The sequence below is a fragment of the Tetrao urogallus genome (assembly GCF_951394365.1).
Source record: "Tetrao urogallus genome assembly, chromosome: 2".
Taxonomy (NCBI): domain Eukaryota; kingdom Metazoa; phylum Chordata; class Aves; order Galliformes; family Phasianidae; genus Tetrao; species Tetrao urogallus.
In genome coordinates, this window is record NC_136814.1 from 30440490 (window position 1) to 30468419 (window position 27930).

A 27930-nucleotide genomic window follows, 5' to 3' on the forward strand; every position below is an offset into this window, starting at 1 on the left:
ATCCAGGCACTTGCTTTTTCCTCCCACCACCTGGGAAGGATCATCTCCTGACAGCCCAATCCATCTGTACCTAGGTCAAAGCCTAAAACAGGTAGTGCAGAACTCACGAACCCAACAAGATCTGGGGGTTACATAACTGGTGAGAAGTACCAGAATATTTCTGCCACCCAAGGGGGTGATAAGGAAAAGTACCTTACAAGAGTCAAAATAACTACTTATGCTTCCAAGATAAGTGAAACCCTTAGAACTCTTCCTGGATCACAACAAGCTGTGATCAGCATCTCCCCCAGATTGGGTCCTCCAGATCCTCAAGACCATCCATGGATGGATACAAACATGAAGTCATCCTGCTGTAGCCAGCCTCAATTAGTGCCTGTAGGAGAATAACAGTATATTGCAAGTATTTGCTCTAAATTTGAGTAGAAGAAAGTTTTAACTATAAGCTAAGCTCATTCTTCTTCCAGCCACCTCATTTCTTATATATGTTTTAATGAGACATTTGTTTCACAAGCATGGGTGCTGAGATATTTTACAGCCACATACTTCATTGCATCTGTAAGAGCATGCTTTGCCCCTTACACACACATCAAAGATACCCTGTTATTTAGTGTGAATCTTGTCATCCACAAATCTATAATCAAGTCACTCTTTAGTTATCACATATTTCACTAACTCACTTCATTAATCTTCAAAGTGAGTAACAATGAAGTTCTGTTAAAATCCAACCCTTTTATTTACCTAATGGCACCAAGAAATCATAAGCTGCTGCTCAACATAACTTAAAGTCTATTTTTATTTGCAGTGACAACACCGAGCCTGTGCGGTGGAGCACTCCCTGGGAAAACCCCAAGGCTGGGGAGTCAGCTGTGGCTGCGCCGACCCACTGCCAGCAGAAACGCACAGGACTACCAGACAGACCTCCACCCGCAACAGAACCCGTGCTCTGTTTAGCTGCTGCCTGTCACAGGACATCAGCACTCCTCCTGAGAAATTTCTCCTCGTACCCAACCTGAACCTGGTGCGACTCCAAGCCGTTATCTCTCATCCTACAGCTGCCACCCGGCAGAAGAGGTAAACTCACGACACAAATACCTGAGCGCAGCGCCACCCCTACCTAGCGCTACCCGCCCCGCCGCGGGGCGCACGTGACCATCGGCTGGCGGCCGCCATTTTGTGGGGGCGTCCCTGGAGTCCCGCCTCTTGTCCCCCGCCCCCTGCCGCGCTCACCCCGCCCCCCCCCGTGCCCGCGAGACTGGGAGGTGGGGGGGGCGGCTCGGGAGCGCGCCCAGAGTGGTCGGCGGCGCGCACGCGCGGGGGACGGGGGGGGACCCGGGTCAGAAGGAGTCGGGGCGCCCGCGCAGGCCGCCGGGACCCCCCGGGCCGCCGCCGCCATCATGTACCGCTCTGGCAGCGGCCGCTCCGGCCCGTCGTCCTCCTCGTACTCTCACCGGCTCAAAGAGAGTGGCTCGGCGGGGTCCCGCGCCTCTCGCTCCAGCACATCGGGGCCGGGGCCGGGCCGCGGCCGGCCTCCCCCGCCGCCGTCCCCTACCGCCGCCGCTACCAGCGCTTCGCCGCCGCGCCGCCACCGCTCTCCGTCGGGCCACCGCGGCGCTTCCCGCCGCTCCCCGTCGCCGCATCGCAGCCGGAGGCCGCCGTCGCCGCCGGGAGGAACGGGATCCGGCGGGACGCGGGGCCGCCGGGGGAGCGAGCACGGAGACAGCGGCAGCCGGGTAACTGCCGCCGGGCTGCGGGCGGGCTGCGGGCGGGGGGCGGCTGTCAGGCCTCGGTACCCGATCCCGGCACGGCAGGGCCGCGGGGCAGGGCCTCACCCCGTCCTGGGCCGGGAAGGGAGCGGGGCCCCCCCGCGTCCTGAGGAGCTCCGCGGGGAGATCGGTTATGTAAGTTTTAAATAATGGGGTTTTTTTTCGTTTGTTTGTTTGTTTTCCCCCGTTATATCTCTCTTTTAACGGCCCGAGCCGTTTTAGCTAAGTCTGGAAGATGATGTGTTCACTAAGGGAAGGGATGCAGCTGATCTGTTTCCTCCAGCTGTCACAGTGCTGTGTTATTGTGTAAACCTTCTATGGGTGGGAAGGTAACTTTCTTAGTAAGGTGTTGAGTGAGTGTTTTGTCAGAGCGCTTTCTGCTGTCACTAATGTACAAAGGAGGCTCTGCTATAGCTACTGATCTTGAGATAGGCACTGTTTTGTGGCTGGGGCTGCACCACCAGGTGTGCCACTCTTCTTATTCAACCCACGCAAAATCTGACGTGGATATGTGAAGCTGTGATATTGCAGCTGAAATTACACCACCTTGGGTGCTCATGGTTGTACCTTGTTCTTTGCAAATGGCATTCACTCACTCAGGCTGTCTGTTGCCTTTGGTGCAGCACTTGTCCAATAGCTGCTGTCTTTGTAAGTCATAGCTTTGCTGTGTGCTCGCGTTGCTCTGAAATAAAAGACTTCTGTGCTGTGATGTTTTAGGTTCCCTGGTCACTTAACCTGGCATATGTACAATTAAATGGAAAGGTGCGCTTAAGTTTTCCTTTTGCTCTGCAGTATATTCTGTACTCATACTTGTGTTTGTGAAGTTGCAAAAGTGAGTTGCTTCAAGAGATTGATTTGGCTGAAAGTTAATTCAGCCAGCATCTGTTGTCTGCTGTGACTGATTCACTGCATGGTAGGACCCTGAGAGAGCAGGATTGCCCTTTGTGATGGTGGTGGTTGTTCTTACAAGATTTCCTTGGAGCTGCATCTGTGGAAGAGATGGCAGGTGACTGTGGTGGAGTTAAAAGTCAGCTGTTGGTAGGTGCTGGAGTAACCCATCCTGAAGGCATGGAAAGATAATACTGTGTTTGACAGTGAAGCTGGGCTGAGAAGCTTGCCTCTGGCCATTTACTTTTAGGTGTTGTTCACTATTATCTTAGCCCTATAGATTGTTGAGGGAGTAGCCTTGCAACTTATCTTGCTAATGAGATCCAAGTGGAAAAAGCTATGGTTTTTTTAGTAGAATGTATTTTTAGTATGATTCTTGTCATTTTACATCGTAGCCTGATGTACAGTGACACGGTCACAACAGAGGCGATGGTAAATAGGAATACCGCAGTGGGACTTTGTAAGCTTGGCATTATCATCACTCAGTCTGTCTTTTTGCTGTGTCTGCAGTAGGGTGGCAATGTGAATGGGCTGTCACAAAACTTCTGATGCTGAATGCATTGGTTCAGACTTGGAGAAATTTGAATCAGAAGTGTTTGATTTGCAGCTTCTCATTTCTCCTTCAGAAAGCAAATGAGCAAAACCTTACTTTATACTAACACTGAAATAAATAGTGTTCATCAAGAACAGTGTTATTTTACACCCTTCTGGCTCAAGTTGCAGGAGTCATTGCAGCAAATTGTTACACATTCATGATGTTTTTCTTGCCTGTTCTAATTTCAGGGAGAAGGATTGAAAAAATGATGAATTCTAGAAATTAGGCTCCAGTAAATTAGCCAGTGCTGAACTGATAATCCCAGTAGGTTTGTTGTTTGTTTACAAGAATGCTACTGTGCTTAGGGAAAAAAACTTTCTCTAGGAGGCAGCTCTCACTGTATGAGTCAAAATGAGATGATTTAATACAACTCTTTAACCCGAATCTGTCATGTGCTGAAGCACAGTGTAGCTAATTCTCAGAATATATAGCGTGATTATTTTTTCCGTTGAAGTTTTTGCTCTCCAAGAGGTGTTCAGCCAGCACTCCTCCTTATCTAAAAGTGATGTTAATGCATAAGATGTATGTCTGTATTCTTTTTTAGAAAGGCTATTTACAAATTCAAAGAAAGATAGAAGCTGGGATTATGCTGATGTTTTCCAAACAGTGGAGCTAAGTGTAATCAAAATAAAATCAACAGCAGATTCATTGGGTCAGCATGCTCTGCTAAAGTTTTAACAAAGTGTTTCAACCCGTATGACTTGAGACCCCCTCCACAGAAGCTGAGGAAAAGTGGAGAGATACACAGTAGTGTTAACAAGTGGCATTTTGGAACTGTCACTGAGAGAAAGAGAGGTTTAAGCTGCAGTGAGGAAGGAGGACTTGAAGGAGGGGAATGTAAGTGTAGAAAATGTAGTACATGAAATGTAGACATTGATAGGATAAGGGCACAAGGTTGAAGAGTGGAAAAGTTACCATCCCTATGCTTCATATGAATTGAAATATAAAAGGAGCATCCTTTGAGATTTCTTGTTCCCTTGTCTTGATTCTGGGCATTGTGTTTTTGAGATGATGGGCATGCATTCCCAAGGTATCAGCATTGGTCTTGTGTGTAACAGAGATGCTGACTGCGTGTCAGATGCTGGAAGTGTGGATGTTGTAAGTTTCTTAGTAGCTGGGGTATGGGAATTGGAAGAGCAGAGGATGGAGTGACAGGTAAGGCTTGGGTGAGTACTGAAAAATGTAATGAGGGGAGAGGAAGGTCAGGGCTGTTCAGTGAGAGTTTGGCAGACTGTACATCTTGCATGGCTGACACATCGTAGTGTTTGTATTTTTGCCACTGACATGCGTGCTTTTCTTTTTATAGTCTTTGTCAGCTCCTTTGCTTTCATATAAGAAAGTTAGCTGAAAGTGAAGAAATGGGATATTTTGGGTCAGCAGAGAAAGAAGAAATTAAGAGCTGATATGCAACTGGTGTGTTTTGTATGGTAATGGTAACTGCTGTTCTAGAGCCTGAAGAGGAAGGGAAGAAATCACAGTGCAGGGCTTTGGTAGGAGTGACTGGTGGTGGCACTCCACCGTGCAAGTGCTCTTAAAACTTGAATTTTTCTGTCATAACAAAAGGTTCAAATACCTTATGTACCTCCAGTGCAGTCTCTAGATGGTGGTCATATACATCCTGAATTAACTAAATGTAAACTATTTCCTTCTTTTGTCCAAAAGTTCCTTTACATAAGTAAGACATAATTGTCACTTCTCTGTCTCCAGTTTCTGGAGATATTGTCATATACGTGCCCAACTTACAGTGAGCCTTGATGGTGAAAAGGTGCCTTTCAAGATAATTGCATCTCCAGAAAACCCTCAGAAGTTAGTGTTAAACAGGGCACATTTGAGCCTTCCAGGTGCATTTGTGTGAGATGCATGCAGCTTGTTTGTGTTGTATTTCAGCCTGACTGGTCCTGGATGGTGTTGTACTATATAAAAGAGAATATCATTAGTGTGTTCTGATCAGTGCTGGGATTCAGATTAATGGAGAAAAGCAAAAATCAGTTTGATTTTATCTTAGAACAATGACATGCAAGAGAGTTCTAGTCCACATTTGTACTGCAAGTAAATTTTGTTAGATGAATTTGTGAGGCAATCCTACTTTTTTGTTGGAAGTTATGTAATGTTCTTCTTTTGTTCTCTTGGAGGATTGAGCTCAGTCTGCTGCACCTTCCCAGGGCAGACAGCATGGATGCAGCCAATGTAGTGCATCTGCAGCTTGCTACTGCTGTGAAAGCAATATGAAGCACATGAGTGGTTTGGCAGAACTGAAGCAGGCTCTTTGTTTTCTGTTAACAGGAATATAAACCACGGTTGTTTCAAAACACGGATAAAGTACCTCTGCTTTTAGTCGGCTTCTTACGGAACTCCCCTTACTTTGATCATTCCCAAATTTTAGTACCATGTTCTAAAAGGATACAAAGCACAACTTAACAGTTATGGCATTTGCTGTATTGGACATGTCTCCAAATGGAGATCTGTGCTGAGCAGTTAGCTCAGGTCTTCTCTGCTGTAGTTCTTTGAAGGATAACTTAAATGTGGTTTGGTTCTACTGGCGATAATGGGGTGATGGAGTTTCTGCAGCCACTGACATTTTTAGTATTAGGGTATGCATTGTATATGTATTAGGTTAGTATTAGGTTATTGGGCTATTGCACTGAAAACGTCATGAGATGAGGAAAACTACTGAAAACATCACTGTGAGGAAAATCTGTGTTTACACTGGTATATTCTTTGCTTCGTGCTGTTATTAGAGCTGCAAAGGGCCAGAAATCCAGGCACTTTTATTAAGATACTCCTGGCTCTGTTTTCATGCGCTGTTGGTTTAGCTGCTTCTGCTCTAATGAAGAAAAGAGCGCAGGAGTGAATGTGGGACTTACTGAACTTATTGATTTTCCACTTTCCGAAATGGTAGCTTATTAAAGGTAATCTTTTCCCTTTTAGATTATGTAAATATAGAGCTTATTGTTGGCAGTTGGGGTGAGAAATTAAATGCATTTAGTACCCTCCCTTTTCTTTAGTGGCTATTAGCAATTGAAATACTTGGAACAAATGCTCGTCTAATTTTTGTTGTTGTTTTTTTTAATCGATCCATCCACCCCACTTCTCATGTATTGAGCAGAGTCTCTTGCCTTTCTGTAGCTGAGATTAAAACTCCCTGATTGATGGGCTTGCACTCTTTCTTCAATTTACAGAGACGTTCACCGAGTCTCCGCTCTGAGTCTTCACTGGAACAGAGTTTGCGGATTACTGTTGGTAATGACCGGTATTGCATTGGCACACCAGAGAGAAGGAGGCTGCCTGATAGACTGGGCTCACCAATTGATAACCTGAGTGACAGGTATGGTCCTCCACAGATGGGAACTCAAGCGTGTGAAACAGTAAGAGTATGAGAATGGCTGTACTGAGTGAGGCCAAACATCTCATTGGCCCAGTAGTCTGTCTGTAGTGGGGACTGACAGCGAGTGTGTAGGGAACAAGGGTAACAGGGTAACGTGTAGTGACGCCTCCTTGGAATACTTCCCCAGTCTCCAGCATGTTTTCACATGGGGAGTTTCTGAAGAAGCATTGTTGCCTGTGTTCACATAGTCCTGGACTGAACAAACAAATGTTTGTTCTCTGACTTTTGTCAGCTGTTTCTTGAACCTATATCAACTAAAGTGCCTAGAGGATCTTGCAGGAAGGAGATGCTTCATTTGACATATCACAGCTTCAGTCACCTTCTGTTTCTTATGAAGCAACCTAGTCTTGACATAAAGTAAGGTTGTTTATGGATAGTGTAAATCTTTGATTTCCTAATTTACTGGGAGGAATAACATATTTTCTTGATTTTAGAGTATAATCCAGAAGACAGCACTAGCATAGCTTGTAGAAAGCCTATTATTTTGGCTTCAGAAATCCTGCGGAGGGGAAGTGAGCACGGTTATACAATCTCATACATGATAAAATGTTAGAATTCTTAGGGTTCCTTCATTGGAACTGAAGTGGAACAGTTAATGGAGAGAAGTCAGTTGTGTTATAAGTACTGCTGTGAACACTGAAGTTTAAATATTAGTAGGTACTGTTAGAAAATCTTTGCCTTCAGTGGAAGAACAGGTAGAACCTGGCAGAAGAAGTAAACTAAGATCATCCTGTTGAGCAGAAATTGTTTGCTTTACCTTGAGTTGCAAACTCAAGCTGGAGTAGCTTGTGCCTGAGAGCAGCCATACTGTAATTTTAAATCAAGCTCAGGTATACAAAACAAAAGGAACAGTAACATCACTTTTTGATGCAAAAATCCCCCAGCTGTTTAAAAAGAAAAAGTAAAAAAAAGTGGGCAGAATAAGTCAATTTCCTGTCTCAGGGGTAAGGGTAAGTTTCTGCAGGTGCAGAAAAGCAAATGAGAGTTTAGTTTTCAGTACTGTCACTTTTATGGCTTTACTTCAGTTCTTCTGAAATCAGTTTTGACTTGTAAATTCCTTGTACGGTCTGCAGTCTTCAAAACAAGATGAGTGAATATGCCTGGGGAGAGTACGGTGGTTGGAAGGAGCAGGAAATTGTATATAGGAGAACTGGCACTGTGCTGCTCTGGCAAATTAAAAACCTGGTGGTGGTAGAGTTGTCCCATTGCTTCATTTTCTCCAGTGAGGTTTTATATGTAACCTGTTTTGTGGTTATACTTCCTGGTTAGGAGTAGCACAGCAGAGTTTATTTTAAGATGAGAAGGAAAATCACTACTGTGGGCATCTTTACGCTCTCGATAAGCAAATCACTTTCACTTTATCTCTCTTACTGGATGAAAAATGGTAGCAGAATAATTAAAGAAAAAAAAAACAAGGTCAGAATCAACTCCTAAGAACGTACTGAGGTACTGAAGTGATGAATTGGAATAAGAAGTCAGACAGTGTAGATGTCGGTTTTTAAGTGACTTGCCATTTAAGCATACGTGTGCAGGAGCTCCATGTGGTTAAGTTTACTTTTTGTTTCATTTTGTATTTTATTTTATTTTTTTCCTTTCATACTATTTGTGTTGGCTGTGCTTGACTGAGTGGTACAACTGTCCAGAAGCTTAGCATGACAACATCTGTTAGCTTTCCTAAATCTTACTTCTTATGGTTTGCAGATTTATTTACTATTTGTTATTTTGGTTGTTTTAAAAAGGTGGTTGATAGTTGTTTGCTAGGATATTGTATATCATGTATTTTTTCCTTCTGTGGTATTGCCTTGGTTCAGAGACACTGACTTTATCACTGCGCTTTAGAGTGTGGCCCTTACTGGTGATCATCATTTGCTTTAATACTGGCCACATCAGATTCTTATTGTACACACAATCCCTTCTCTTTCTCATTAAAAGAAAAAAAAAAAGTATTTTGTGAAGTTGTGTTTTTTGGATTTTGAAGTAATTGGAACAAATAATTCTGATTTTTGTTATTCTCAGCTATTTTTCCTACCTACTTGGGTTTGAAGCAATCACTTCTACGAAGGGTTTCAGAATGGCAGAAAGAGTCATTAAAATAAAAAGGAAATAAAATACCAGAGGGTAGAAATCAGGTATGCTTTTGGATTCTCCTGCAGACATAGATTTTTATGATGCCCTAGGAGAATTTCCCGGGCTGTGTGTCCATGTGCAGGTCCATCCTGAAACATCTGTAAGAATTTGTTCCAAGTTTTTAGGGCAGCTGGCCCCCTGTGCATGTCTAAGTAAAATGGCGGAATGCTGCTGGTCTGTGACTTTGAGGTGACTAAAGCAGTTTGTCTTCTTTATCAGATTAATACTTTTTTGTTTCCTGGAATCTTGCTTTATCAAAGTGAAGTGTGTATCTTGTTTACCCTCCCTACCTTTCATCTCTTTTTCTGTCAGTGTTGTTAAGATATTTACTGCTATCTGAGCTGGCATAAGCTATACAGAGCATCCACCAATTCTTTCGTCTGAGATTAGTGCTGGGGATTAGAACATATCACTGCAGAGAGTTGGTCTGCATTAAGCTGTGTTCTGAAATAGCAAATTTTGGCTTAATATCAGAAGTGACAGCTGGCTTGAATGTAAACAGCTCGTCGAACTTCCAATTCAAAGGCTGTTAAGGCGGAGCCCTATTGGTTGCTCACAGCAGAATACCATTGTTTATTTCTGTTTCAATGTACATAAATACACAAATATGATAAAAAGTAAACTTCCTTACTTCAGTTTTCATTCTTTGAAGCATCATCTCTATGTCATCTATGGTCTGTTCTTCTCTGATACTGCGATTTCCAGTAATTCTTAGATTCTACAGCAGGGAAGGAATTGGGATGCTCAGCGTGGTATCCTCTGCCAGGGATGCAACATACTTAGTAGACTTTGCTGACTGAAAATTGAATTATGTTTACAGAGTACATATTTCAAAGAGCTGTAGTTTCTATAAGGCAAATAAGTCTTTTTCTCATACCTGTATTTAATCTTTGGGTTTTAAATCTGTGTCCTTGCTATTCATGGTGTATTTAGAACATTCTTTTTGTTTAAAGTATAGTAGGATTTGCTGTTCCTGTATTTCCAAAGAATGATTTAGTACTCCTTCCCTTTGTTACTACAGTCAGAGTGTTTGGCAAGCATGGGTGCAAACTATTTGCTCAAAAATCAACTGAAGGTGTATGGTGATATACATCTGTTACTCGACCAGCATGTTTATGTATAGCAGGCTCTAATGGAAGCTCATGGTGACACTAAAGAGAGACATTTGCTTTTAAATAAATTGTTTTATGGACAGCAACATTTATGTACAAAACTTAGTTAGGTCATATGTAGATGTTTTTGTGTGTTTAGAAGAGTGAAGGTGTATGGTTTGTTATGGAAGAGGTAACATCTGATATCACAGATACTGGTGTATGACATATCTTTGAAGACGTGTCAGGTCAGTAAAGCATCTAATAATTTAGAAATTGCTTTGCAATGATGCAAGTCAGAGATGCGGTGAAATTTCATGTTGGTTTTGTTCTTGAATATGCATGTGTAAACTATGAAGATAAAAAAGAAAAAGATTTATCTTGTCACATTAGTTATTTCTTGGTCTGGTGACTTAAAAAATAGAGTCTGTAAATTATCTGCAGGATTGTTATTTTGGTTTTGGTGGATTCTTAACATTTATTTATTTATTTGTTTGTTTGTTTTGGAAATGTTGTCTCTTAAATCTGTTGAGGCTGTTTTCTTAGGAGGAGGATGAAGATTCAGGCAGACATACCTAGTTTATCTCATGCTGACATCTTAATCACGCAGGGGAGACATTTTCTAAGGTTCTGTCTCATTGATTTCCCTTAATTGAGCACATTTGCTTCCCGTTCTTGGAGGATCTTGCTAGATTTCTGAAGTATCTGAAAATAAAGACAGCAGTTGGCAATTTTAAAGTGGTTTGGTTTGTTTCTGTCTGCTGTAAATGACAGTGGCAGAGAAGTTCTCAGGGGCTGAGGGGAAAAGGAGTTGGTTAAAATAGTACTCCTGATTGGAAGTGTCTGTTGGAGTTGGTCCAAAAAAGGATAAGCCAAGAATTATAGCTCGCTATTTCCAGGTTGTGCTAGTTGTAGTTCGCTGTGTATAATAATGCAGGGGCTGACACAAAGGAGTGATGCTCTTACATTTACTGTTCCTGATTCGTAGATACCATGTAAAAAAAACTGTGCTGCTTTTTTAGGTAAAGGAGATTGTGATTTCGACAATCCTGTCTACAGATCTTTTGCAACAAAATACATTGCTAGAATTCGTGGTCTTTTTCCACAACTGAAGTTAGAAAGAGGATCTGGTTACCTCTGCTAGCCTGAAACACATTGAATAATTCATATGAAATGGGACCGTAGCATCTTGCTGGGAGAGGTGAGGAAAGGGATTGTGGCCTGAAATACAATAGTAATGTTTGTTTTTTTTTTAAATTGTGCAGTCTCTCTGCAGAAATAAGTCCATCCTGTCAATTTTTCAAGGCTCGGCTGCAGTGTGAATTGAATTGTTTCTGTATTTGCAAGTGACTTCATAGGAGAGAAGCGTAACACTGTTAAAAACAGCAATCCCTTCTGTCCCCTGCTGCTTGAATATTTAAAATGTTGCTTCTGTTTAGTGATGGAGATCACTATTCTGAATTTGATTTGGAAATTTCTTACTCTTGAGTGAGAATAAGACACAGTTACTCTGACTGAAGCACTTATGTTTTTGCTGTGCTTCTCTTATGCAGGGATGATATGGCTGATGGTCCCATATTCACCAGAGGCCTCTCAGGCCCTCGGGGCTTAGAGAGATACCTGTCACATGAAGATCAACCTTCAAGTCCCTTCAGCATGAGACACGATGAAGACTACCGCAACCGAGATGTTTTTCTTCATCGTTCAGATTATAGCCCACATTATGGTCGTCGAGAAGAGCTGCCTCGCGGATCTGACAGAGATGGTGACAAATTTAGGAAATCTTTCTACCCATCGAGACCAGAAGAGAGGGGACGAGAAATAAAGCGTCCATGGTATGAAAAAGATGAGAAATTGCACTGTATGAGTGGAGAGCATCAAGGTTTCTCATCAGGAACACGAAACTATCGCAGACGAAGCCGCAGCCTTAGCCGCAGTCGAAGTCCAAGCCCGTCATACCTAAATGAAGAATTCCGAGAGCTCGACCGCGCCAGGAGAAAAAGAGAAGAGGAAGAACGTAATAGAAACTTGAATCATGATGTTTCAGACAGTGGTTATGTGATCCCGGGCTTGACTAATGCACTACAGACTTCTGAGCCTCGTTATACATATAGGCCTGAGGAAATACCATCCATGCCTAAAAAATCTATCTTGAAGAAGAGAGTAGAGATGGAAGTAGAGTCTCCTATTCAGGTTTGATCTCTTTCTATGTCTGTCTCCTCATTACTCCTTTCCAAAAGTCACTTCCTGATACAGATTTCAAAAATAGAAAAGTCAGATGCTTACATTCTCCTGTCTTGGAAAGGACAGGTATCTTTTGGTAGGCCTGTACAATTTAGAATTGCATTGGAAATTTTAAATGGTGAAGGCAATCAATCAAGGATTATATATGTATAAAATCTGAGGCAGAATGAAATGTTCTTGTTGAAATTTGTCCCAAAACGCTGAGATTGTGCTGAAAAGCTGAGTCTGAGCTGAGTACATGCCATCAGGGCACTGATAGAAGCTATGACTGTCACAGTGCCTTTCTGCTTCTTTATAGACTAAAAACTGCCTGATGAATCCTCAGTGTCTTTGACTGCAAATTTCTTTCTTTGAGTGTCCTTAATTTTTCTCTTTAGACTGTAGGCTGATGTTAACCATACTTAAATTGTACCCAAGCCATACCTCTTGAGTTTGAAAATCAGAGTATCAGCAAAGTTGGGACTGCTGCAATAAATTTATTTTCTTGTGTTTTAGCACATTGCTTTTGGTCTGCTTAGTTGACAGTGTCATCTTTGTATCACAGGGCACCAAAGATCCTGCTCAATGCCCATGTCTATTTCATATGATATTAATTATGCATATCTGAAGAAGTGACTGGAAATATTCCCAGTACAGTTACTCTTACTTGTCTTCAAGTGTTATATCCTAATTGTCTGTGATTAAACTGAAAGCATAGCTGAATTTATGTCAGTGTTTCAGCTTAAAAGTTTCATTTATTAAGTTTGTCAAAAAGTTGGTTAAATATAATTCTGATCTTGTGTGTTCTCTAGGGTGAGCTTTCATTGCTGGACGTTCTAGAATCACAACTTTTTTTTTTTATCTTCTCTATTTCTCTTTCAACTGTGAACTGTCTTTTTTAACTCTTCAAATATGATCTTGAAGAGAAATGATCATGTTCATTTGTTCTACAAGGTACATAGTCCCCTCAGAGGGTGCTGTAGTAAATAATAACTTCTCTGTCTTTCAGCCCGAGGAGTTTTCTAGCAGCCCTGCTCCCAGCAAGGATCTTCCTCTTCTTTCTAGTCATTCACCTTTGCCCCAGAGCAACAACACAGCTCCGTTTTCCTCTGAAGTGGAGAACTTTCTCAAGCGGTTTAACAAAGACTCTGTGATGGAGCCTGCAAACAAAGAGTTACATGATGGTTTATATGAGTGGAACCCACTTTCTGCGGTTCCCAAAGACACTTTTACCTATGAAGAAAAGTTTGGAAGCTTCTTAAGTCACAAGGAGAAAATAGAACCCAAATCAGAGCCTGCTGATCGCCATACTGACTTCCTGCTGCCTCATGAGAGGGCCAGTCAGGATGGCAGTGGTTTCTCCCGAATTCTGGGCATGATGGCTGATTCTGTCAGTGCTCAGGAGAAGAGGAGGCGTAGCTTTCCTGACATCGAGGATGAAGAGAAATTTCTTTATGGTGATGAGGATGAAGACACTAATAGTGAATCACACCTTGTTCAAAAGCCTCCTGTGAGTTGTAGCAGTGAGGTAATGAACCAGAAGGTGAGCCTACCTCCTCCTTCTCCTGCTCCAGCTGTCAAGCTGGATCCTTTAGAAGAGCCTAATGCTGAGTATGCCAAGATCCATGACTTACTCAAAACCATTGGACTTGACATTGGTGTTGCTGAAATTGGGAGACTAGCCATTCGTACTCAGGAACGCCTTCATGGCAAAAAGTTGGCATCCCGTTCTCCCGATCGTCGCTCTTCAGATACTCGCAGAACAGACCGCTGGGACTTACGTCGCAGCCGAAGTGACACTCGTTCTCCAGAGTCAGGCCAGCAGCACTCAGCATCACCTCCCATTTCTTTCCAGCAGTCTAAAGATCCATCCTCTCTTCAGAAATCAGAATATACGAAGAACAAGCCAGGAGGACAGGACGTACCTCCATGTGCACCAGAACAACCTCTTCCTTCCGTTTCTCTCATTCCCTCAGTTCCACCAGCTCCTGCTAGTTTGCCACCTACACCTACTTCTGTTTCCCAATACCAGATTCCCAACTATTCCCAGTTCACTACCACTCAGATGCCCCCGAACTATCCACCTCCCACACTGGCCCCTCCAGGATATGATGCTTATGGGCATTATATGGCTTACGCAGCTCCTGGCTGGACCATGTATCCCCCTACCCAGCAGCCTAATCCTGCATTGCCAGAGGCTCATGGGCTTCTTACTATGGCCATGTCAGCAAACCCTACGCGTCCCAACCTCCGGGTTATTGAGACAGTCTCTATGAGAAAGGATGCCACTGATGTAAAAAGAGACGGTTCTGTGCTTGTTCGTGTCCCTACTACTCCTACTCATTCCAAAGTGCCCCTTCGTCCATCTTCACACCCTCTCAAAAGTACCCCAGAAAAGATATCAGATGAAAAAAATCGAGCAGCTCAAAAGCAGAAGGTATGCTGTATATTCTAATGTATCCAAATATGTCAGACTGCTTGTCTACTGGGCTAGAAACTTTTCCTCTTTAAATGCACTGATTTTAGCCTGAGTGGTTCCGGTTTAGCAGTAGTTAGATTTGCTTTTGTTAAAGATTTCTAGGCACCTGTCTGTTTATTCTGTAACAGTTTAAAAAATATATTAAAAATCCCCCCAAATCACACATTAGTAGGTTATTGATTAGGGCCAAACAAAAGCTTACAGAAAGATACTTGGTAGCTACATCTCAACTTTATTCCACTGAGCTTTAGATATTCGAATCATTGAAGATTTGTAGGTACATAGATACCTGAAAGGATGGTGTGAAAAAGACAGAGCCAGTCTCTTTTCCATAGTGCCCAGTGACAGGGCAAGATGGTCACAAACTGAAAAACATCTGAACATGGGAAAATGCATTCTTTACCGTGAGAATGACTGAGCACTGGCACAAATTGCCAAGAGAGGTTTTGGGGATAAACAAAGTTATAGTCTGATATATTCCCTTTGCTTTTAGTTTGAAATGATTTAAATAGAAGTACTTAGACAAAAAGCTATTTGAGCAGATGAGTACATTTTAACTGTTTGCAGGAATAATAATTTCTTCAGCTGATGATGTTGAATTTTTGTTGTTAATGGAACTTAGGTACTTCTGAAAGAGCTGTTAGTTAAAGGTGTGGGGGTTTCCTCCTGTTCTGACATGCACTGGTAGCTCAGCTATGTGTCTTGGCTGGACTTCCAAGTCTTTGTCTGCACTGTGGAGTTCTTTGGTATGGGTTTAGTCCAGTTCTTTGCTAAATGCCTTGGAACATGGCAACCTTTGTGCGTCATTTGATGCCCTGTGCTGCCAGAAAAGCCCAAATGATAAAATGATGCTTTGATAATTTAAAAATAATAAAAATCTTATGACATTCAAGAAGCTGCCTGGCTGTTGGTAGAAATTCTCCCATTGGTGTATGCAAGATTTATTCGAGGCAGGAATCCTGCCAACACTTACACTGACATAGTAGTAGTGGTTCTCTAGTGAGGACTAATTTCTGGATCAATTTTTGCTTGTTCAAGGGAGGAGTCAGTAGCAGTGCTCATGAGTATTGTGAAGGTAAGAAATTGGGACTTGTGTCTTGGAAAATTAGTTAGAAAAAATTTAGGGTGGAAATGGAAAGAACTTCTCATGTTTCAATTCAGCATATTGGCTGGTTTTCTTCAGTGGGAGTCAGTTCAAACTAGTGAAAAGCAAATGTATGAGCTCCTCCTGCTAGACTTGACTGAGCAAGAAACAAACTTCATGCACGTTTAATTTCAGACACTGATGCTTGCAGAATGTTCTTGGTGATACAGTTAAGATCACATTGAGGCAGAATCCTAAATGATGGCTAAAATTGGGCAAAGTGAAATTAGGAGAGAAGCTGGTGGGCTGTAAGGTCTTTTGTCAGTTATATGCTGTCTGTAGAGGTTATGTGTGAGTTTTGAAGAGCTGTTCAACATTAGACTTCATGAGCTCTGTAAGAAGATAGTCAGCCAGTCTCAATGCCTTGAGAAATGATCAAACCAGGCAGTTTTGACTGACAAACTGAGTTCTTGCTGTCTTTTCACAAGTCTGATTAACTTACGGTAGGTGGAGAAGAAAATCCAATCTTCTTGCAATCTGTTTAGGTGATAGAAGAGAGAGAAAAACTGAAGAATGAGCGAGAAGCACGGCAGAAGAAGCTTTATTATCTGAAGACTGAACTGGACAGGCTTCGTAAACAGCAAGGTATGGCACATCTCCCCCACTTTTTTTTTTTTCCCCCCACCAACAGTACCTGCTAAAAGTGAAGACCAAAGTATATAGGCAGAACTCTTGAGAAAGCAATGACCTAATAACTATACTAAAATTAATTATGTCAAAATCTGACTGTTACACTGAAGCAAACAGCTGCTCTTCAATCTTCTTTAGTAGCTTGGTAGGTTAAAAGAATTGCAGTTTATGTATTCTAGTGTTTTTTTAGAAGAAATGAGAAATAGCAACTGGAGACGTCAACATGTCTTTTAATTTTTATGAGATTTATAATTTTTATGGAGAAGAACAAGTCCTCTCTATCTTAATAACTTACGTTATTTTAAAAGTTTTGTTTTTATCAGAAGTAAATACCTTCACCACTGGAAAGTGATCATTTCAGATTATAATGTATGATTAACATGAAAAATAATTTTGCTTGCTTGATCATACAGTAATTATTAAGTTGATTCTTTCTCTTGAGGACTGTGCTGCCTTTGAGAGGGGTGTATATTAAGAAACCCCTACAGAGGTAGATAATTCAGATTTAGTGATGTATCTACGAGTTGGTTCCATCTTTCCCAGTAAAAATTTAAGTGTAGTATTTTGTATGGGTATTTTACTCGTTGCTGGAATAGGCATATCGATTTTAAGACAATTTTCTTGTTGCATTTCCAACTCTTCTGTTTCCTTGATTGGCTCAGGAGAGATGCTGAGGAAAAAACGACGTGAGAAGGATGGTCACAAAGACCCCTTGTTGGTTGAGGTGAACAGACTTCAAGAGAATATTATGAAGGAGATTTCAGAGCTCCATAAAGAATCTGATGCAGCAGATAAGAAGCAATCTGAGCTTGACAAAGTAGCACAGATCTTGGGGATTAACATATTTGAAAAGCCCCGGAAACCATCTGTGGAAACCAAAGATTCCTCAGAGAAGAACAGCAAGTCAGAAAACACAAAAGGTCTGGAGAAGGCAACTTCTTCCAATAAGGTAAAATCTTCTAGGTTATATACTGATGATTTTTCCATTAAGACAGGAGGGCATTGGGGAGCAGCTGCTCCCAAACATTCAAACCTTCAAGAAGGTTTATTTGATGGCATTTGTTACCACATCTCATATGCTGTTTTTGATTGTGTATGCAGGTGAGAGTAAATGTAATCGGAGTTTATATTTTCCCACGGAGTTTGTGCAATTCAGTACCACTTTCTGTTTTTTATCTTGATTTTGTGAGGTGTTGGATGGATTGAACAGGAGCATAAGTGTTTGTAGCTGTTAGGTCTCAACTCCATATTGAGAACGACAGACTTCTTTTCTGTACAATATTTCCAGTATGGTCTGCCAAAAAGGGATATTTGTCCAAGCTCTTTGTAAGTTTGGAGTGTGTCATTTTTCTCACCAGGTGATGATGTTAATAAATCATGGCAAGAGTTAAACATGATTGTCAGCTTAACACGATTGTTACATATGTGCTGTATGTTCTTTCTTAAGAAATGTGGGTGTGTGTCATGATGGTCTCTCTGACTTGGTCTCTGAGTGGTGAATACACTAGAAGAGGCTTATCAAGTTCTAGAATTTTTTTTTTACTCTGGAAGTAGTGTATGATGATAGTAGCATGTGAGAGGTTGTACCTGCATTCAGGACAATAATGATGTCACTTTCTGCTGTGTTACCAATTACATCACTGGTACAGATGGTGGGAGATAGTAGATGCTTTTTGCGTACACCTGACTTTACAGTGTATTTTTTTTTTTCAGAAATTAAAGTGTTATTAGGGTAAGAGGTGAATCTTGTAAACTTTTCCTTATGTTTCATCTTGGTCTGGTTCAGGGAAGTCATTAGACGTCTTTCATTTTAAGGCTTGTTTTTGCGTTTTATTTTTGTATCAAAATCTAGTATCCACTTATTTTTACAAATTATTTGCGTCAAACACCACATGGAACAAATGAGTAGACAAGAACATCTGTTAAATCCTACATTGCATTAAGTTGTATTGCTTTCTTTTCTTGAGATAAAGTATGTGTGAATGTGTCTTTCATTATTTTTACTTCCATTGTTTACATTGTCTGAACACATAATGACTTGCTCCCTGTTCATAGTTCCTTATTTTAACATGGAACATAGGATGCTGACCTTAGACTCTGAGATTCACCTTATAATTCTGATTGTTAACTTTCGTTTTTGTGAAAAGAAAGATAGTGCAGACTTTCAGACGCTGAGACCAGTTTACTTGGCCAATCAAGGGGCAAAAACATTTATGTTTTTCTGCATCTTTGCAAGCTGTTTTGTGGTCTTTTGCTGCTGAGCTCGTGTTTGTGTGTTGTAGTCACTAGTCTTGTGCTAAAGAGATATCCCTGAGCTTTACCCCAAGTTTCTGTTGATGTGGAGGTAAGATACCGTGGTCTGAAAGTTGTTTATGTTTTGTTAATTGCAGAAGCACGAACGGGTTAGAGTTGGTTGTCATTCATCTATTTGACAAGTACTGTGTTTTGTAAAGCTCCGGTTGAGATAGTATTTTATAGGATACGTATTGTATGGGTCTGTAAATAACATAAAAGATAGCACTTCTTAGACATTCTGAACATCCTTCCATGCATTTCTTACTGATCGTAAGTTGATCTTCTCATTGTTTAAGAGAATGTCAGCTTTGCTATGTTCTTGCACGTAGAATATATGCAAATATTCACTGGACCACTTCTTACTCTAAACCAAGAACTAAATTGTATTGGGATGTGGAAATTTCTGGAGTGCACAGTGGCAAGGATGTCTCTTCATTGTTTGTGTTACTGCTTGTGTTGCATGGAATGGTATTAGGAGAGAACCTGTTCCTGTTTATCAGAAGGAATTTCAAGTAAGATGTTGTTTGTTGGTTTTGAATCTGCTTAAGTAAATTTGTTTGACACCACTACCAAATTACTTGGAAATCATGCAACTGGTTTGGACCTGCTAAGTTTGGAAAGATGCTGTTCTTCCCAGAATGCCACGCAGATGAGAAATAATAACATGGTGGGCCATTGTTACATTGGAACGTAAATGAAGACTCAAAATACACTTAGCTCTATCCAGGAGAAGGATAATCTCAATTAGCAGGGCTTGTTCATTATTTGTTTCAGGAATTACTTGTTTTGCTGCTCACAGTGTTAGCATACAACAAGATTCTGAGCAAAATGTATTGATTTTGGCTACTGTCCTGAAAGGTCTGTGCATTATTGTATGGCATCTTTCTGTACAAATCAGTGTAAGTATCACATGCTTAAATCACAAGATGCTTCTATGTATGTACTTAGGTAATTAACAGAACTTTATTACTGTTAAGCAATGAGTCCGTTAGAGAATTCAGGCGCTCTCAAATAATCTGATTAAATGATTGATTTAATTACTTTTAGTCAACTAATTTTTACTTCCTTTTCCATTCTACTTTCATCCAACCTACTTTTACGGTAACTTCTAGATGTTCCTAGCAGAACTTCTAAGTGCTTTTAAGTGTTCCAGGTACTGCTGGCTAGTATTATAAATTGAAACTATTGAGATCCTTGTGTGAAACCCATAAAATGGGAACGGTGCATGCCTTAGGGGATTTGTTCATTTCGTTCCTTGATTACAACCTACAACCATCCAGCCATTACATCCAGGAGTCTTACTGGAAGTTCTTCACTGTGACCACGCTGCATCTTAATCGGCAATACCAGCTTTCTGAAAGAGTGGATTTAGCCTGGGCGCTGAAAAGCAGGTGATATATACTTTTTTTTGTGTGCGTGTGGCTTCTACTGGAGGCAAGATCTGAGTTCCAGAGCATTATGTCTGTCCTACCTTGTCTTAGATAAATATTTCCTTTTGTTCAATTTAGGAATCAAAACCAACTAATGAAAAATCCAGAGGCAGAAGCCCAAAGCCAGCAGAATCCTCTTCACAATCCTCCAAACATCCTTTCCAGTTGGCCAATATTTATGAATATTATGATGCAGGGAACCACTGGTGCAAAGACTGCAACACCATCTGCGGGACCATGTTTGATTTTTTCACACATATGCATAATAAGAAACACAGACAGGTATGTGACAGGCTTCCTTCACTACGTGCATTTCATTTTGCTGTAAATATTAGCCCTGAAACATACATCACAGAACTACATTTTACAAGAAAAACTGAAGTAATGAACGCAAGAAGCTGTTTATCAAATTCAAAGATATTGGACTCAAGCAGTTTGTACAGCTACTGGTGTGTTTCGACTAGTGTAAGCGGGGCTTGTATTCAGTTCACTTGGGACCTAGTGTTTGATATTTTTGTTTTGTGTTTGCCTGTCTTTCGATATTGTTTACGTCTTACCCTCTTCACCGGTTATTCTCACATAAATTACAAAAAGGGAGGGAAAAGTGAAAAACCTAGCTCCTTTGTATAATTGCACATTGATTTTAATGTTCAGAGTTCTGGAAGGATGTTAAAAAGGAAAAAAAAAACAAACAACAAGCATAGTTGCCTTGCTAGTGTAATATGTGAGCCTGTATACCTCTGTCACTGTGCAAATAGACCCTGGATCCTTACAACAGACCTTGGGCTTCGAAGACCCAGAGTGAGACCAAACAAGACTCCATAAAGCGCATTGATAAGATAACTGTTCCTGCCAAAGGTATGTTAATTTTTTTAAAACATGAATTTCTTCTCCCTTAGCCCTCCAGCAGGTTCCAGTTACTCAGAGAAGGGAATTTCAAAACTTTCTGTAGTTACAGGAGCACATATAGATACTGTATTATTAGTAAATGGCAGATGATTTAGTTTCCTGGTCGTTCTGTGGAAAAGGAGCAAGAATGTAGGAAAACATAGTATGGTTCCTTCTTTTCTCTTTAGAATTTAATTCCTTATTTTGAATACTGGTTGAATGCTGGTACTACTTTTTTCCAATGTAGTCCTAAAGTTGTTTTTACTAACATATTACAATTCAGATCAGAATATGACCACAAAGTCTTGCTGTGTTTGAGCACATCTTGTGGAGTACTCACACAGCCTTGCAGCAGACTCTTCCATTGAGCACATTTTGTGTAGAGGTGTCCCTGAAAACGTACTGATGAGTACTTGGTAGGATCTGCAGTATGTTAGATAACTGCAGCAGGTTCTGCAGACACAGGGATGCACTTTTACTAAACTTCAGTGTGTTCCTTTTATAAACCAGGTGTTTATTATTTGAGGAGACTATACCACAAAGATAGAAGATAGATGAAAACTACTGAAAGTATTAGCCTATTTGTATAGAGACTGGCTGTCACATTGTGAAGAGCACTGGTAATTTTGAATCACAATAGTCAAGCTTCTTCACTCTATATTATTGCTCCTACTAGTGGTATTTACCATACTGTAAGCATAAAATCCACCAAATTCAGTTTCAAAAATGTGAACAGGAACATTGCTGGAGGTTTTGCTGTTATTTTTTGATGCACTTATTTGTCTTTGTTAAAAACTTGGCGTCCTTTAAATTTTGCATCCTCTCAGTGTTTCCTTTGGCCTTTTTCAGGGTCTGAGTTTCTGATTCCCATCACTGGTTATTACTGCCAACTCTGTCATGAATTTTTTGGAGATCAAATCTCAGCTGAGCAACATGTGAAAAGTCATCCTCACAATGAAAAATATAAGGTTGGTAACTGACGTACCAGGAGTGAGTGATTCCTTTTGTTAGTTTTCATTTGCTCTGTCATCTTTTCCTGAAGAATTCCATTTGACATGGTGTATCCAGTTATTTTTTACTGTATTGCAGTGAACTAACTAAGCAGAACTTCCCACTACATAGAGATTAATCTTTCCTCTGCATAAGATTAAATTGTGTTTAAGTACCAGTGTTGATTTTCAAACTCTACAGAAGAATGACAGCACTGCTGGAAGCCACCATTCAATCTACATTAAACTACAGGATGTGGAGTTTGTGGCATCTCAGTTTCTCAGTGGGAGAAAGTTCTCAGCTCTCTCAGTGTTGAGAAGGCACTTACTTAACAAGGCAAAGCTGTTACAGAACTGACTTGATGTTATATTTTTGCTTGAAATAGTTGTTAAAACCGTGCCATTTATTTCCTTAGAAATACATAGATGAGAACCCGCTCTATGAAGAAAGGAGAAATCTAGACCGTCAGGCTGGACTGGCTGTAGTTCTGGAAACGGAGCGCAGGCGGCAGAATGAACTGAAGAGGAAACTAGTTGAGAAACAGAAAGAAGAGAAGGATGAGAAGAAAGCAAAAATAATAAAGAAAGAGGAAACAAAGAACACCCCAGAGCTTGGAGAAGGAGCTAGTGAAACTCAAGACAAAACAGATTCTTCTGGGCGAAAAATGGGTATTAAGCTTAAACTGAAGAAGGAAGAGAAGAAAGAGGACAAAAAAGAAGAAAAGAAGGAGGAATCTAAAAAGGAATCACCGAGTCAGACATCATTTGGGAAATTCAGCTGGAAAAAGGCAGAGAGAGAGGATAAAGCCCCAGGAGTAGCTATTCCAAAGGAGGAGAGCACGGAGGGAAACAAAGAGGAGAACAAGTTTCAGTCGGGGAAACTCCATGCCAAGTCCATTGAAATCAAGCTGTCTGGGAAAACTGTTATTCCACACACCAGCCCGTGGACACCAGTTGCTTATACATCAACGCAGTCAAAAATTCTACCCAACCTTCCAGTCCCCACTATGATTTTCAGGAAATCTACTACTGCAACAGTTAGCAAACCAGCACCTTTGAACACTTTTTTATCCATCAAATCCTCTGGAGCCACCACCAAACCACTACCCGTGGTAAAAGAAACAAATGCAGATCTTCTGCTGCCTCCAGATATCATCTCAAAAGCTTTTGGAGGAGAAGAGGTAATATTAAAAGGGCCAGAGGAGGATTTGAAAGCGCCAGAGAAAAGTGAATCTTCTCAGACTTCTGATATACCGCCTCCCCCACCTCCTCCACCTGCAGTCCAGCCCACTGCTGTCATTCCTGCAGATGAAGTAGCTCCAGGTGTGTCTGAAAGTGAACAGACGATGTTAGCGATGCCTGTAAGGCCTCCTCCTCCACCACCACCTTCAACCGCCTTTAGTGAGCAGGCAAAAAAAATAGAGAAGCGAAACTCTTGCCTGGCCACTGCCAATGCTAAAGATCTCTATGATATTTTCTACAGTAGTGGTGGAAAGGGTTCAGCTGACAGCAAGCTTGTAAGTTCTGCACTTCCAAATGGAGAAAACTCTAACCTAGCAAAACCTGCAGATTTTCCTGCGAACTCTAGAACAGACAGTAGCTTGTCCTCCTTTAAAGAGGAATCTCAGAATGTGGCTACTGAAGTTAGCCAGGCCCACTCAGCTGAGACAGGCTCAGTAATGGAGAAAACTGGTTTTCAGGAGGCTTTAATACCTAATTTTGAGATGAGTGCTGACACTGAAAGTGGTATTCAGAAGGATGTAGGTAAAAAATTCCAGGCTCTTACAACAGATATTCAGATTAAATTGAAAGATGGGGATTCTTTACAGTGTAGTAATCAAGTAATGGGCAGTTGGATTCTTGATGAGAATCACGCTGAAAGGAACAAGAAGATATTTCAGCCTCAGCTGTCAGAAATGTCAGTCACAGAACTGCTAGAAGCAAAACCTGCTTCTCATATTCAGATGCCTGCAGAGAAGGGACTTGTGGATATAGCAAGTCAAGTGCAAGCAGGCAGCAAGGAGTTCTGTGATCTGCAGAGAACAGAGATCCAAGAGAGAGTTGAACAGGACGATGCAAATGAAATTGCAGTTAGTAACTCAAATGCCTCTGGCATTTTGGAGAAAGACAAAGAGATGAAAGACAGGGAAATAAAAGCAGTAAAGCCTGAGCTTATGCTAGAACAGATTGAAATTCAAAATCTGGGAGATCCCCATTTGGAAGAGGAAAATTTAAGTGATAGCTGTAGAACTGTTTCAGAAACTCATAGTCCACACTTGCTCAGTGATTCTCAGAACATTTCAAAAGAAAAACCTTTACTAGCAGTACTGACAGAGCAAAATTCTATTGATGCCTCCTTAAAAGATGTGAACCCAAACAGTGTAGCTTTGGAAGTACCAGGAGTCCTTGGCAAAGCTCGCCAGATTTCAGAAACCCAAAATAAGATTTCAGAATTGACAAGAAGTCCTGCTGAGTGGGATGCTTCCAGAACCAGTAAAAGACAAGAACAGGTAATGGCAACCAGTTCTTGTTCTGAAAGTGGTTGGAAATTGTCAAACACTCCAAATGTAGAAAAGAAAAATAATTCTAATAAAATTAGTGCTTCAGAATTGACAGAAATAGAGCCAGAGACATCTCTTAGCAACACAAAATCTAGAAGTAGCACATTAGAAGCACAAGAAAAAGTTAGACCAGAACTGTCAGACCATGCAGTATTAGATAAGCAAACCCAAAGGCAGGAGGTTGCTTGGTTAGTCAATGCCTGCTCAGCAAGCATTGTTGAACTCAGATCCAGTGTAGAATTAGTAGTTGAAGTTGAAAAGAAGTCACTAGGACACACTGGATCTGATGAAATGTTAGGTGATATTTTTGCTAAGAGAGATGCAAAAGAAGGAATGGCGGGTTTTTCTGATCTTGTTCAAGAGTCAGCAGTTGCTTTATCAGCAGATTTCAATCAGCATTTTTCAGAAGAGGCTGTCAACAAGCAAGCAAAGTGTGAGGCTGTAAGAACCTCAGCAGCCAATGACTTTAGGCTGAATACCACTCACTCAGGATTTAATACCAAGCAGTCTGAAAGTCTCTCTCTAAGTGTTAGTGAGGATAACAAGAAAGATTCCTTGAGATCAGAAAATACAAAATGCAGTGAGACCCCCTCTGAGAAAGCAGAGCTAGAGTTCAAAAGCACAGGTTTTAATTTGGGAAATACTAAGACAGTACATGAAGACATCAGTATCCTTCCAGCAGGACTTTTAAATACGAATGTGAAAGAAGTTTCAAAACTAGAAACTATTGCATCCGTTAAACTGGAGTCAAACAAACTGAGCAAGCTGGGCATTGGAAAAACAGTGGATGAAACAGAGGTTACTGATTTTGCCACGCTTACTTCTGGTAGTTGGGAAGATAAATTTTGCACCCAGGTTTCTCAAACAGCTGCATCTCAGCTTGGATTGCAACCCTCAAACAATGACACTATGAAAGCAATCATGCCAGTTCCAGAAATGCAGGGCATTTCTACCATGTCTGAGAGCCTTCGGCAAGTGGAGGAGAGCAAAGGTGGTGCTGCTGAAATGCTATCACTGAGCTGTGATGGAGACAGCAGACAAAGTCCGGCATCTGGTTGTGTGGAAACGTTCCTTCCTGGACTCAAAGAAACTCATGGAAAGGAGGATGGCTTAGGAGGCAAGGGACTATGCGCTATCCAGAGTAAGAAGACTGAGCAAACAGAAACCACTGACAGTAGTTTGGAATCTACAACAAATTCAGGAATGACTGAAAGCTTAGCAGAAAGCCCAGTGGGTTGAAATGAACCCAGGCAGCCCCAGTATTTGAGGAGCCGGAGCCGGGATGATGTGTATGGGTTTTTTTGTTTGTTTTGTTCCAGTTGAGGTGTTTGGGCGCTCTTTGCATCACAAAATCACAGAATATCAGGGATTGGAAAGGACCTCAAAAGATCATCTAGTCTGATCCCCCTGCCTGAGCAGGAGCACCTAGGACATAGTAGCATCGTAGGACATGGCTAAATTGAAACTTAACACCATCAGAAACCAGACACGTATGTTATTCTGTACATAGTCAACTGTGTAAAATGTTTTTTCATGTGAATTTTTTTGCCAATTTCTTTTCTACACTTCTGCTATTAAAATGGAATCTCTCGTTTATAATGCGTGCGTCTTTGTTGTTTATTTTGGGGGCTTCTGTTCTTTGAACATTTCTGGATGATTTCCCGCTCACCTTGCTTCTGTCAGTAGCATCGCAAGTAGTCCGACCTCTGGGACAAGCTCAAGAACAGCAATTTAGAACTTGAGGAAATGGAGACTTGCAGAAGAACTAAAAGTGAACATTGTTTTAAACTGTAATGCATGGTTTTGTTTACTTTCATTGTTTGAAATGCAAGAAATGTGATTAATCTTTTGTTTGTTTATCTGTCTTTGTGATTTGTAATCGCTGCTGTGTTACATCTGTACTTAAGCTGTTCCATTGTATTGTATAAACACGTTTATGGATGCCACATCACTAATCAAGGGGAGAAAATCTGTCCGACTGGCTTTTGGAGAAGAAGACTAATCGGTAAGGCTCTGTGGCCTGACACCTGGACCAGACATATTGAGGTCACTTACATGTTTTGAAATGGGCTCTTTCATTGTATTGTGATCCAGTAACTGTTTGTGTTAAATCGTTTAGCAGCTGACCAGCTCTGAAGAAGTAGAAGATCAGAACCCTGGTGTCAGGAATTGGACTCGCTTCATGTGATAGAGACACATGCATGCCTACCCTGAACGATCCTAGAGCTAGCAAAAGCTCTGGAGTAGTGGTTTTCATTTGTATAGCTTGTTAAAAACTGAAGTATTAAATGTATTTGCTTGGATAAATTGCACATTTTTATTTGTAAATTGTTTAAAAAATAAACATATTGTGTTCAACAAGACTTTTTTTTTTTTTTTTTTTTTTGTAGCTCTAGGAAAGTGCTTAATTTCAAGTACATTCTGCCTCCTGTGGTAGTTCATAAAATTGAGAAGCTGTAGAGAATGAAGATACTCAACAGTTAGCCTGCTCAGTAAAAACATGATTTATTCCCAGCTGAAGCCAGTGGAAGAACTTCTGTCAACATCATCGTGGAATTTTGTTTGAAATCTTAAGCCTTTTGTAAAGGAGGGAGGGAAACAAGCAGAGTTCATTCATATGTCTGTAATCACTACCAGCACGTGAACTTTCAGAGGGAGGAAAATGGCATTTTTTCTTCTGTTTCCATGACTGTGTAAAGATGATATTAAACATTTTTCAGAGTTGTTATTGTGCTTTTTATATTAGAAATATAAGAGTGCAGCCTGAATTTGTAAAGCTAGGTTATGTAGTCAAATAAACCCCACCCAAAAACATAATTAAGAAAGGAGGAACTTTTGAGAGCCTTTTTGACTGCTTTTCACAATTTTAAGCAGTTCCGCATTAAATGTAAGGAGAATTTGTTAGTATCATTGCCCTACTTTCTTCAAATAACCATTTGCTGTCAAAAACAAAGAAAACAAGGTTTGATCTGCTTTTGATAATTGGAAGTTTGGTGATGGGTAGAGATTGTTAAAACTCCATTCTTTTTTAAAGTTCTTTGTAGTTGTTTCTCGTTTTTCTATAAATGTCTGATTATATATCTGAGCTTGTTTGTTCACAGTTGACAGCTGAATATTCTACTTTTGTCTTCTTATCAGTTTCCTCAGTGAAGTGCCTGGTTCCTTGTAAATCTAACGTGGCAGAGAGGGAATCTAAGGTTGCCTGCCTTGTATTGAAGGATGTCAGTGCAGGGAGGGGAGATAGGAAGGGAAGGCTGGTGGTTTTTTTTGTTTTCTTTTCCTGCAGATCTGCATTTAAATGATGATGTTTTGGAATACAGACTAGCTGGCTGGTTTCATTTCTCAGATCCATTTTCAAGAAGGTCTCAGTATATGCAGTGGTAGAAAAACTCATTTGTACGATCTACTTCAGACATCCTCATTCAATACTGTCTTACCTGTG

General features: G+C 40.9%; 1 protein-coding gene across 1 annotated transcript; it reads left to right on the forward strand.

Moving 5' to 3' along the window:
• Positions 1-1394: 1394 nt before the first annotated feature.
• On the forward strand, positions 1395-25727 carry ZNF318 (zinc finger protein 318; the record flags this gene model as incomplete). Its single annotated transcript, XM_079550808.1, has 10 exons — positions 1395-1730; positions 6426-6571; positions 11403-12042; positions 13082-14509; positions 16181-16280; positions 16988-17274; positions 20129-20332; positions 20809-20908; positions 21788-21906; positions 22344-25727. 10 exons carry the CDS (start codon positions 1395-1397, stop codon positions 25725-25727), a joined length of 6744 nt encoding a protein of 2247 aa, XP_079406934.1.
• Positions 25728-27930: the final 2203 nt, after the last annotated feature.